General features: G+C 44.0%; 1 protein-coding gene across 4 annotated transcripts in view; it reads left to right on the top strand.

Annotated features, from left to right (window-relative positions):
- The window catches only part of CLTCL1 (clathrin heavy chain like 1), a 100,713-nt gene that overhangs the window by 61,182 nt on the left and 27,430 nt on the right, over window positions 1–12,101 (top strand). For all 4 annotated transcript variants that reach the window (XM_064578009.1, XM_064578010.1, XM_064578007.1 and 1 more), the window contains exons 15-19: window positions 1,096–1,221; window positions 1,744–1,886; window positions 2,265–2,499; window positions 4,304–4,426; window positions 6,831–6,976. In XM_064578009.1, the coding sequence (XP_064434079.1) occupies window positions 1,096–1,221; window positions 1,744–1,886; window positions 2,265–2,499; window positions 4,304–4,426; window positions 6,831–6,976 (773 nt within the window). The remainder of the gene's footprint in view (window positions 1–1,095; window positions 1,222–1,743; window positions 1,887–2,264; window positions 2,500–4,303; window positions 4,427–6,830; window positions 6,977–12,101) is intronic.

Raw genomic sequence — 12,101 nt, 5'->3', positions numbered from 1 at the left:
CAAACCATCAGGCAGCTGCCTAAGACTTAGAAAGCTGACTTTTTCTCCATCAGTGTTCCCTGGGTCCTTAGTGCAGAGCTCTGCTTTGTGGCCCAAAGTTCTTGGAGGAGGCCACTGCTCATTTTCCAACCCTTGAGGCTATGCTCTTAATTATCTGATGTGTGAGTAGAGGGAGTTAGTTTATTGCTGCATTATGTTTCAACAACATCCCAACTGTGCCCCTGTTAATTAGGTTAGGAAAGTCTATAGAAGCAAATAAGCTACTCAGTGCTAGGGGCATAAAAAGCAAGAAGTGTCTTTCTTCCTCATGCACAGGAGGGGGTGGATGTGGGACCTAAGTGGGGTGGCTTTCTTTCCCACCATCTTTCAAGGACCAGGCTGGTGGCTGCTTTGCCATCTTCAGCATACCACCTTGAATGTCACCTTCCCGGTCAACTGGAAGAAGGAAAGAGAGTTCAGAAGAGCCAGCACTGGTGGTTTTTATGGGTGAGGCTGCAGGTGGCATGTGGCATTTTGATTCCCATTCCATTAGAGGAAACTAGGTCACATGGCCACACCCAGAACTGCAAGGGTGCAGGGCACCTGAGAAGTGTCATGTAGGTATGGCCAAATGAGGGGAGGCATTATTGTGGTGGACTGTAGAGTGGGGGGCAGCCCCCTGCACTGTTGGCTGATGTTCCATGGAGTATGGTTCCTTGTCTGGAAAGGCAGCCCTTATTGGCAGGTGTTCTCGAAAGTAGCCTACACTCTCTGCTGCTGGGTCTGGGTTACATTTATACATAATGAGCTGTTTGTCTTAACCCAGAAGATACTTGCTTTTGGACCAATTTGCAATGTTATTGCCAGATCTAGCAGAGTTCTTCTTTAACCAAATAGTATTACCTTTCTGTTACTTGTTTCCCAAGGCAAACGCTATATCCCCAAAAGCAGATACCTTGAAACAATAGCATATCTAGAACAAAGTCTCATCCTGAGTCTCCTCGGGGCCACTCCCTACAGAAGCAGTGCCATCTCTGTGCTAATTCATGGTCCATGCAGTCTGGCTCTGTGGGGTCTTCACTGCATGCCTTGTTTCTGTGCTTTCCCAATACACAGGAGGCCAAGCTCACAGACCAGCTTCCCCTCATCATTGTGTGTGATCGGTTTGACTTTGTCCATGACCTCGTCCTGTACTTGTACCGCAACAACCTGCAGAAGTACATCGAGATCTACGTTCAGAAGGTACTACTGGGACGTTCACTGCCAGCTCCCAGGTGACACCCGGCTGCTTTTGTGCCTTGGTTGGTGGTAATAGCCTACACCTGAGAGACTGCCTTTGACCCCTGAATATGTCTGAGACTGATGGTATCATAGCTTGGGCTGCCACAGCAGAATACCACAGACTGCATGGCTTAAACAGTAGACATTTTCTAGAGGCTGGAAGTCCAAGATCAAGGTGCTGACCCCACCACCTTGGGTTGGTTCTTTCTGAGGCCACTCTCCTTGGCTTACAGATGGCAACCTTCTTGCTGTACCTTTATATGGCCTTTTCTCTGATTAGGGCCCCACCCTTATGACCTCAGTGAACCATAATTATGTCCTTCAAGGCCCATCTTCAAATACAGTCACATTAGGGGTTGGAGCTTCAAATTCGCATTCTGTCCACCACAGGAGCCCTTTCAGCCACACTGTCCAGGCCTGGATGGGGGACTTATAGCAGTGACCTGTGCCTGCAGCACTAAGTCACCACCTTGACCATTCTAGGTCAACCCTAGCCGGATCCCTGCTGTGGTTGGAGGGCTGCTTGATGTGGATTGTTCTGAGGAAGTAATTAAAAACTTAATCATGGTGGTGAGAGGACAGTTCTCTACTGATGAGCTGGTGGCTGAAGTAGAAAAAAGAAACAGGTAAGGGGGTCCTAGCTTGGTATCTTCTCTTGCCCTTGGGTTCTAGTGTTTGTTGCTAAGTCTATGACTAATTCTCTAAGATCCCTTTTCGGTCAGCCTCTAGGCCCCAGGACTAACTGTCTCCGTGGCTGGTCTTTCATGCAATGAATCTTAGATCTAGTAGTGAGTTGTTTGCTATGGTACTATAGATCTTTGGGGAAAACTTAACAATTGAAATCTGTTTGGAATTCAAGTCTGTTTTGGTCCCTAAAACAACCTGAGGTTAATGAAGTGAGATTTTTGTTTGTTTCTAGAAGCAGCCTTCAGAGTTCAGGGTCTGCCCTGGAGGTTTCAGATGTTAGTTTTGAGACTTTTACGTTGCTCTTCCTTCTTTCAAAGGCTAAAGCTGCTGCTTCCCTGGCTGGAGTCCCGGAGTCACGAAGGCTGTGAAGAGCCTGCCACTCACAATGCACTTGCCAAGATCTACATCGACAGCAACAATAGCCCTGAGCGCTTCCTGAGAGAGAACGCTTACTATGACAGCCACGTGGTGGGCCGCTACTGTGAGAAGCGGGACCCGCATCTAGCCTGTGTTGCCTACGAGCGGGGGCAGTGTGACCTTGAGCTCATCAAGGTGGGCAGCAAATACACCTGGCTGCCAGCTGTTGCACTGGCTTCATCATTGGGGACTCATGAAGGCTTCCTCTGAGCCCCACAATTGCAGATCGCGTGCTACATTTCCATAAACTTGGTTTCCTTGTAATTCAGATGCCTTGTTTCCTACCTGCTTATGCCCTGTTTGTATATATTGTACCTGTAAACCTGGCTGGCCCAAGTCTGATCTGTCAGCCTTCTGCTTACAGTTCTCTAGCCTTGAGGGCAAGATTGAACCCCTTGGCCTGACTCAGGAGGTTTTCTGTGAACCACAACCCTGTCCTCACCAGCCTGACTGCCTCCCCTCTTGCCTCTCCACCCTGAATGCTTCCGTCCTATGTGTGCTTGCACTTCCTGCTCTTCTTCTTAGGCAGCTTCTTACACGTGCCCTCTGCCAGCTCTTCCCAACCACAGAGCTCTTACTGGCCCCTTCTTGGAACATCCCCCTCAGGTCTGCTTACCTCTGCCCTGGCTTGGATCTACATGTTTTATTACTTAAGTAGCAAATAGTTTCATACTTAACCTTGTGACCTAAAACTCCAGAAATCTCATGTGGGTGCACCTGATGTTTGTTTGACTGTAAGATCTGTAGGCAGTTGGTCTATTTGCCCTGGACACCTCACAGTGTCTGGACAGCATGGTAGAAACTCAGCAACCGGGGAAGGAATCTGTTAGGGTGTCAAGCATACAGAGCCAAAGCTTAAGAGCAGTGCACCAGTTTCTCATCCTACTTTAGCTTTGGACACTAACCATGCATGTGACAGGCCGGGTCTGCATAGCACATTGCCTTGCAGTCTCTAGGGAGCCAGTTTGTGTGAAGTTGGGACTTTAGTTAGTCTGATACCATAAGCCACCTTTTGGCTGAACTTACTACCTTTTTATTAAAGCTCAGTTCAGTGACCGCTCAGGGATCTTTGCACTCATCTGTCCTACCAGGTGATGTATGATAGATACCACCTTTTAGTGAGGCAGAATTGAGACAAGAAAAAAAATGCTTGTTAAGATCTGCTGTGTCAGAAGGAGAAGCTGCAGTGAGATTTCGGGGCAGGCCAGACCAAGCCTGCTCCTGGCCTCGTGCCATGCACACGTGAGCAGCCCATGGACACACATACAGCATTTAGTCTTGTGCCTGGCATCTGGTACCCAGCCAGTCTGATTCCCATTAGGCCTTAACAAATGCCTCACACATTGGAATGTTCCAGTGGACAGTTGGTTTCTTGGAGATGTATTAGAACACAAAAAGGGATCTCAGTTCAATCCGTGAAAGCATATTTTAAAGTTTATAGGCCTTGAAATGTTGTAGCATATATGCTGTTTTATACCAGTCCTGGGCTATTCTGATAACACTTTAGAGATGGTGACTGTTCAAATTTAAAGTATTTAAATTATACCATTTAAATTAGCTAAAATTAAAAAATTAGTTCCTCCTTCATATACTGCATTCCATAGCACAGGTCTAGAACATTTGCATTGTCTCAGAAAGTTCTGCTGGGTAGCGCCACTTTAGAAGGCAGCAGGCTGATGTGGAGAGGAGCTGCCACACAGCCATACCCATTCTGAGTTGTTATAAACTGAGAAACTTATATTTTGAGGTAATTTGTCACTCTGAGAAGTGCATTGTCACCCCTTTGGGATGCTGCTCATCCCGTGTCAAAGTACTGTTTTTTGCTTGGGCTCTGGCTGAACCAAACAAGTGTCGGGGACAGAGGGAACTGACTGGGGTGGGTCCCCCAAGTAGTGTCCATTGATTGGCTGTGTTGTACACACTAGTGTACTCATTTCAGGTTTGCAACGAGAATTCTCTGTTTAAAAGTGAGGCCCGCTACCTGGTGCGCAGAAAAGATCCAGAGCTCTGGGCTCACGTCCTTGAGGAGACCAACCCATCCAGGAGACAGTTGATCGACCAGGTACAGAATGGAAATGGGAGTATGTGTATGCAGGCCTTTTGCCCTCTCATCATCTTGTGGCCAGAGTGACTAGTTGAATTGTTGTATTTAACACATCTTCAGACACATGACCAGACTGTTGTGTGAATCTTCCCTGGAGTTGTTTATTGGTTAAAGGCACAGAGTTGGCCCTGATCTCCAAAGCGGGGATGTGCTGCCCCAGTAAAAGGAATATCTGATGGCATGCCTGCATGCTGGACCCTTAGTATTTTTTTCAGCGCAGCCCCCAATGACACAAGGTAAGTGGCTCTCAAGGTTGTGTCAGCTGGACTTGGCTTTGTTGAGGAACCCCTTGCACCCTTGTGACTATCCAGTGCCTCTCTCAGAGCTGGGGGCATGGTGCCGAGGCCAGGGTTCCTCCTATGTGCAGCCTGGCGGATGGGTGTCGACCTCAGCCACTCGGTGAGCTTCCTGTAGCTTTAGGCAGCAGATGGTGCTTCACCATACCCATTGTCCCCTAGGCTTCTGTTTGGGGATGGGCTGAGATCAAGGTGGGAACAGGACCCTGGTTCAACAAGTGGCCTTCAGCCCTGAGCAGATCAACTAAAGTGCCCCCCCCCAACTCCTTTGTTACCAACCACGAGGCGCACTTGTTGGATTTCACCTCTGTCTCTTCTGAATTTCACCTTCTTGTTTTCTGTCCACTGTTCCTCATGTCTGTGCCATTATCTTTTCCTTAATAAAGTTTATTCTGGAACACTTTTAGATGGCTAGAAGCCTATGTTATTTTGGATCTCATTATATCAACTTTGGAGTTACCCATCTCTAAGATTGATCCAGACCTGACAAAAATCATTGAGCAGCAAAGGGCCTGGGACAGAGTAGGTTTAGATTCCACTAGAGATCTATCTCCAAATTTAGAGACAACAGATATTTCTCCAGGTGTGGTCCAGCTGCCTGGCACGTCTGGTAGGTTGTGTTACATTGGCACTGGGATGAGCAGCTTTAATGCTGCACTGAGCCGAAGCTAGAGGGTGCCTCTTGGTCTTCCTGTGTCTGTGTGAAGCTGCTGATCCTGTCAGTCTGTTGGGACTGAATATTCATAGCCACCTCCTGGGGGGCATTCACCTACCATGCCCCTCTAATTAGAGGGACTGCATGACGGCAGCAGACTGCTTTTAGGTCTGGAGGAGAAGCTCATTATGGAAAGTTTACTTAGAGGAAGCAGCTTCCTGAGGTAACCTTAGATTAGGCATCCTGTTGACTCAAATAGATGGTGGAAATTTATTTTTGCCCTTAAAATAACCAGTGTGTATTTAAAGTGCTCTAAGGTTTTCAAGAATGGACAGATGTCGTAATGGCAGGAAATATACCTCCTACTCTGGATGGAGTCTGTGTGCTGTCACAGTGCTCCTTTCCCTTAAGTACACCCTTTTTGTTACTTATCTCCTGTGATAGCCCCTTTCCTCAAACTCCTTTGCATAGCTGTTAGGATTATTATAAACTCCTCAGAAGAACTTTTGTATCTTATGGTGCCATTGAGTATACAGTGGCCACTTGCAAGGTTGACTGGGCTGACTTTGATTCTAATTCCATTGCAGCCCCTCCTGTTTGTAGGGTCAAAGTTCATGGCCAGAGATGTATATTATCTATGTCATACCTCTTCTGAGTTCTCTGTTCTTTCTCATTAATGCGTTGCTATTGCCCACCCTTGATGAAGCTTGGCAAAACTGATAGACCCTGAAGTCACCAAAGGCCCCTGGCACAAAGTGCAAAGAGAACAATGCTGACCTTCTAGCCTGCTGTTATCTGGGAAGTGTACTCTTTGGAAAAATATCTTTTCCCCCACTTGTGAGTTTTCTTGTAGGTGAGACACCTGTAATTGGATGAGGGGTGGTGTGGCCAGTTTTGGTGGTCTGGCCAGTTTTTTGTCAGTCTTTCCCTTGGCATGGTTCTGAGGGCTGTGGAGCTCAGAGTGTACTCAACTGCATGCCTGGAAGTGAGCTGGGCCAGAGCAGTTGTGGTACTCTAGGCTAGCAAGAGCTTCATTAGAGAAATGGAGGCCATATTTGCTATGAACAGTGACCTAAAAAAACAAAGATGAAAGCAAACATGCATTTCAGATGCCTGTTTAAGTGCACTGTGTTATTGGCTTTGGAGTAAATTTACAGTATGGTTATTGGGGCAGAGATGAGTCTGCAGCCCTTTTGATGTGAGAGAGAAACTAATCATCAAATAGAGCAGGCAGAAATCTCTGAAATTGACTTCTTTAGACAACCTTCCCTTTTTACCTTGAGAAATCTCCTATTTTCTGTGTGTCTATTTCAGACTGCCATGGAGGAATCCTTTCTTTCTGTTTAGCTTCAAAGATAGTCTTGAATTGACTTTATCTAACCAAGTTCTTTCAAATGATATTTAAAACCAGGTGGTACAGATGGCATTGTCAGAAACACAGGATCCTGAAGAGGTCTCGGTCACTGTCAAGGCCTTCATGACAGCTGATCTGCCTAATGAACTGATTGAGCTGCTGGAGAAGATAGTTCTGGATAACTCGGTCTTCAGTGAGCACAGGTAAGGGTATGCCCGAGGGTAGCTGTTGACTCGGTCAGATTCAAGCTCCTGCCTGATGTTCATTTTCCATTACAATTTTGTCTTACCTCACCTGCCCAGCCTTATTGGCTGCTCCCCAAAGTCTTCTCACTGCGTTTTGTATCTTCAGTCCTACCTATCTCTTCTAGCCCCACCTAAATTCTACTTTTCCCAGGAATCTGTCCTTCATCTTGCTTCTCTGGCCTGCACTGTTCTTTAATCACAGTGCTCAGAAAGGGAGCTAATATTCATTAGTGCCTACTATGTCCCAAGCAAAATCATGATGAACAAAGCTTGGAAACAGATGTCAAGAAAACTAAATCTGGGCATGTATCAGGGATGACTCGCTGGAGATATAACATAGAAGCATGATGAGTAGGAGCTTGGGTAGGAAGAACATTCTAGGCAGAAACAACAGAATGGGCAGACACTTTGGAAGTAATAATAGAGCATGCTTCAGTGTGGTCGCACCCAGCATTTATTTCCACTTTAAAATTCATTATCAGGGCACCTGGGTGGCTCAGATGGTTGAGCGTCTGCCTTCGGCTTGGGTCGTGATCCTGGGGTCCTGGGATCGAACCCCCTGTCTGGCTCCTGGCTCGGCGGGGAGCCTGCTCCTTCCTCTCCCTCTGCCTCTCCCCCTGCTCATGCTCTCTCTCTGTATCTCTCTGTCTCAAATGAATAAATAAAATCTTAAAAAAAAAAAAATCATTATCAGAGATTCTGTGTCAAACAGACCAGTGTATTCACATCATAAATCTGCTGTAAAGATTTAATTGTAAGGTTTATTTTTTAGGCCAGATGGGCTTTCAAGGTCTGTGGCATTGTGTTAAAGAATGTTTGTGAGGATGTGTTTGGGGGTTTTTTTTGTTGTTTTTTGTTTTGTTTTGTTTTTTGGGTTGTTGTGTTTTTTTTAGTGTTCCATGATTCATTATTTGCATATAACACCCAGTGCTCATTACAACACATGCCCTCCTTAATACCCATCACGGGGCTAACCCATCCCCCCACTCCTTTGCCTCTGACACCCTCAGATTGTTTCCCAGAGTCCATAGTCTCTCATGGTTCATCTCCCGCTCTGATGTCCACCCCCAGTTTTCCCTTCCTTCCCCTAATGTCCTCCATGCTATTCCTTATGTTCTACATATAAGTGAAACCAAATGATAATTGTCTTTCTCTGCTTGACTTATTTCACTTAGCATAATCCCCTCCAGTTCCATTCATGTGGATGAAAACGGTAGGTATTCATCCTTTCTGATGGCTGAGTAATATTCCATTGTATATATAAACCACATCTTCTTTATCCATTCATCTGTTGAAGGGCATCTTGGCTTCTTCCACAGTTTGGCTTTTGTGGACATTGCTGCTATGAACATTCGGGTGCATGTGCACCTTCTTTTCACTACATCTGTATCTTTGGGGTAAATACCCAGTAGTGCAATTGCTGGATCATAGGGTAGCTCTATTTTTAACTTTTTGAGGAACCTCCATACTGTTTTCCAGAGTGGCTGTACCAACTTGCATTCCCACCAACAGTGTAAGAGGGTTCCTCTTTCTCCATATCCTCTGCAACATTTGTTGTTTCCTGCCTTGTTAATTTTTGCCATTCTAACTGGTCTAAGGTGGTATCTCAATGTGGTTTTTATTTGAATTTCCCTGATGGCTAATGATGTTGAACCTTTTTTCATGTGTCTGTTAGCCATTCATATGTCTTCTTTTGAGAAGTGTTTGTTCATGTCTTCTGCCCATTTTTTGACTTGATTATTTGTTTTTTGGGTGTTAAGTTTGAGAAGTTCTTTATAGATACTGGATACCAGCCCTTTATTCTGTAATGTCATTTGCAAATATCTTCTCCCATTCCGTGGGTTGCCTCTTAGTTTTGTTGACTGTTTCCTTTGCTGTGCAGAAGCTTTTTATCTTGATGAAGTCCCAAAAGTTCATTTTTGCTTTTGTTTCCCTTGCCTTTGGAGACGTGTCATGAAAGAAGTTTGTGTGGCCGATGTCAGAGGTTACTGCCTATGTTCTCCTGTAGGATTTTGATAGATTCCTGTCTCACATTGAGGTCTGTCATCCATTTTGAGTTTATCTTTGTGTATGGTATAAGAGAATGATCGAGTTTCATTCTTCCGTATATAGCTGCCCAATTTTCCTAGCACCATTTATTGAAGAGACTTTTTTCCATTGGATATTTTTTCCTGATTTGTCAAAGATTAGTAGACCAAAGAGTTGAGGGTCCATTTCTGAAGACTGTGTTATCCATTGATCTATGTGTCTGTTTTTGTGCCAGTACCATGCTGTCTTGGTGATCACAGTTTTGTAATATAGCATGAAATCAGACAGCGTGGTGCCCCTAGCTTTGTTTTTCTTTTTCAACATTTTTCTTGGCGATTCGGGGTCTTTTCTGGTTCCATACAGATTTTAGGATTATTTGTTTCAGCTCTTTGAAAAATGCCAATTGTTTTGATAGGGATGGCGTTGAAAGTGTAGATTGCTCTGGGCAGCATAGACATTTTAACAATGTTTATTCTTCCAATCCATGAGCATGGAATGTTTTTCCATCTTTTTGTGTCTTTTTCAATTTCTTTCGTAAGTGTTCTGTAGTTTCTAGAGTATAGATCCTTTACCTCTTCTGTTAGATTTATTCCAAGGTATTTTATGGTTTTTGGTGCTATTGTAAATGGAATCAATTCCCGAATTTCTCTTTCTACAGTTACATTGTTAGTGTATAGAAAAACAACTGATTTCTGTGCATTGATTTTGTATCCTGCCACATTACTGAATGGCTGTATGAGTTCTAGTAATTTGGGGTTGGAGTCTTTTGGGTTTTCCACATAAAGTATCATGTCACCTGCAAAGAGAGAGAGTTTGACTTCTTCTTTGCCAATTTGAATACCTTTTATTTCTTTTTGTTGTCTGATTGCTGTTGCTAGGACTTCTAGTACTATGTTGAACAATAGTGGGCAGAGTGGGCATCCCTGTCGTGTTCCTGATCTTAAGGGAAAAGCTCTCAGCTTTTCCCCATTGAGAATGATGTTCACTGTGGGCTTTTCATAGATGGTTTTTATGAACTTGAGGAATGTTCCCTCTATCCCTATACTCTGGAGAGTTTTAATCAGGAAAGGATGTTGTATTTTGTCAAATGCTTTTTCTGCGTCAATTGAGAGGATCACGTGGTTCTTGTCTTTTTTTTTTTATCAGTGTGTTCTATCACACTGATTGATTTGCGAATGTTGAACCACCCTTGCATCCCCAGTTGTGATGGATAATCCTTTTAATGTACTGTTGGATCCTATTGGCTAGGGTCTTGTTTAGTATTTTGGCATCCATATTCATCAGGGATATTGGTTTGTAATTCTCCTTTTTGATGGGGTCTTTGCCTGGTTTTGGGATCAAGGTAATGCTGGCATCATAGAAGGTGTTTGGAAGTTTTCCTTCTGTTTCTGTTTTTTGAAATCGCTTCAGAAGAATAGGTATTATTTCTTCTTTAAATGTAGAATTTCCCTGGGAATCCATCTGACCCTGGACTCTTGTTTTTTGGGAGGTTTTTGATTACTGCTTCAATTTCGTTACTGGTTATTGTTTGTTTTTAAACTGAGAAATGCTAAATGGTAAATTATGGAATGTGAAATTACATTTTAATGGAATCCTATTCCCTCATTAATTACAGGATGCCAGAGTTAAGGTACCTGAGGTGGCTAGGATATTCTATCTTACTGTCTGGCCAACCTCCTTTGATAGATCTTAGCCTGTTAGTACTTCCCACAGAAAAACACTTAAAGGTGGTTCTGACTGTATGTGCCACCTCCTTGGACACTGTTGTTTTTCACACATGCAGGGGGACCTTCAAGTTCTTGCCCTTCTTTCTGTGACCAAATGCTTCACCAGACATAGTTTTCTGTGCAGGTGAAAATAGCCTGAGTTAGCAGTGTGGCAGACTAGATACCTATATACTTACACAGATCCTGTTACTGGAAAAACTGAAGATGTAGGATGAAATATACAAATGATCCTTTAAAGTGAGTCCATGAGCTAGTGACTTTTGCCAAACTCTGTTGAACCTGGTCTATGTGTTCCTACAGGACACAGAGGACACGAGATAAGACCCAAGGGCCTACAAAAGGTGTGAAGTCTACAGTGAAGCCCCTCCTCAGTGCAAGGATAAACTATACCAGTATTGCCTAGCCCTCTGCTAAGAGACCAGCCAAAACAAAACAAAAAAGAGCTCTTTGGAACCATGGTGCTAGATTATGCGGACAAAACTGGCCCTGAGAGGCTGGCCCTCTAACAGGTTTTAGTACAAATTCATGTGAACTGGCATGGCATTAAAAATCCTCAAGTGAGGAATTTAATTTTGAAAGGATTGCCATCAGGTAGTGCCTTCAGATCTCTGCCAAAGACAAATACAAATCCTTTTTAGAAGAGCCTACCCTCTAGCAAGGCTTCAGAGAATTCTGACATAACATTCCAAGAAATAATGAGCTCATAGTAAAAACATTGACAAAATGCATAAGGAAACAAGGCTCCATTAGTAAGAGCCAGCAGCAAAACAGAGTAGACTCAGATCTGCCTAGAGGGACTGTGTTATTGGAATTATCAGGCATGGAATATAAAATTACATGTAATGTGTTTAAATACCCAAAAGATCAAGCAGATTTTTTTTTTTAGGGATTTTATTTATTTGAGAGACTGAGAGAGCACAAGCAGGGGCAGAGGGAAAGGGAGAGGGACAAGCAGACTCCCCGTTGAGTGGGGAGCCCGATGTGGGGCTCGATCCCAGGACCCTGAGATCACGACCTGAGCCAAAGTCAGATGATTAACCAACTGAGTCATCCAGGCACCCCTCAAGCAGATTTTTTTAAATACCAAGTACCTGATAAATAAAAAATAAATTTATGTAATTGGATTTGAAGTAAACTCCAAATGGGTTTAGGGGCATTTTTAAAAAATAGGAATTGAAAGATACATGTGAAGAAATTGCAAGAATGTAGCCAAGACAGGTAGAAAATGTGAAAGAGATTAAGATCTATACAGGTTGAAGGGAGACTTAATCAGAGCCTCAGAGAGAGGTCAGGGAATGAGACACTATTTGGAGGAAAATGATGGAGAT

The sequence above is a fragment of the Mirounga angustirostris genome, unplaced genomic scaffold (assembly GCF_029215605.1).
Source record: "Mirounga angustirostris isolate CCGP_5_RB_7025 unplaced genomic scaffold, mMirAng1.0.hap1 SCAF_14, whole genome shotgun sequence".
Taxonomy (NCBI): Eukaryota; Metazoa; Chordata; class Mammalia; order Carnivora; family Phocidae; genus Mirounga; species Mirounga angustirostris.
Note: the sequence above shows the minus strand (reverse complement) of the source record. Positions and strands in the feature narration are given on the sequence as shown.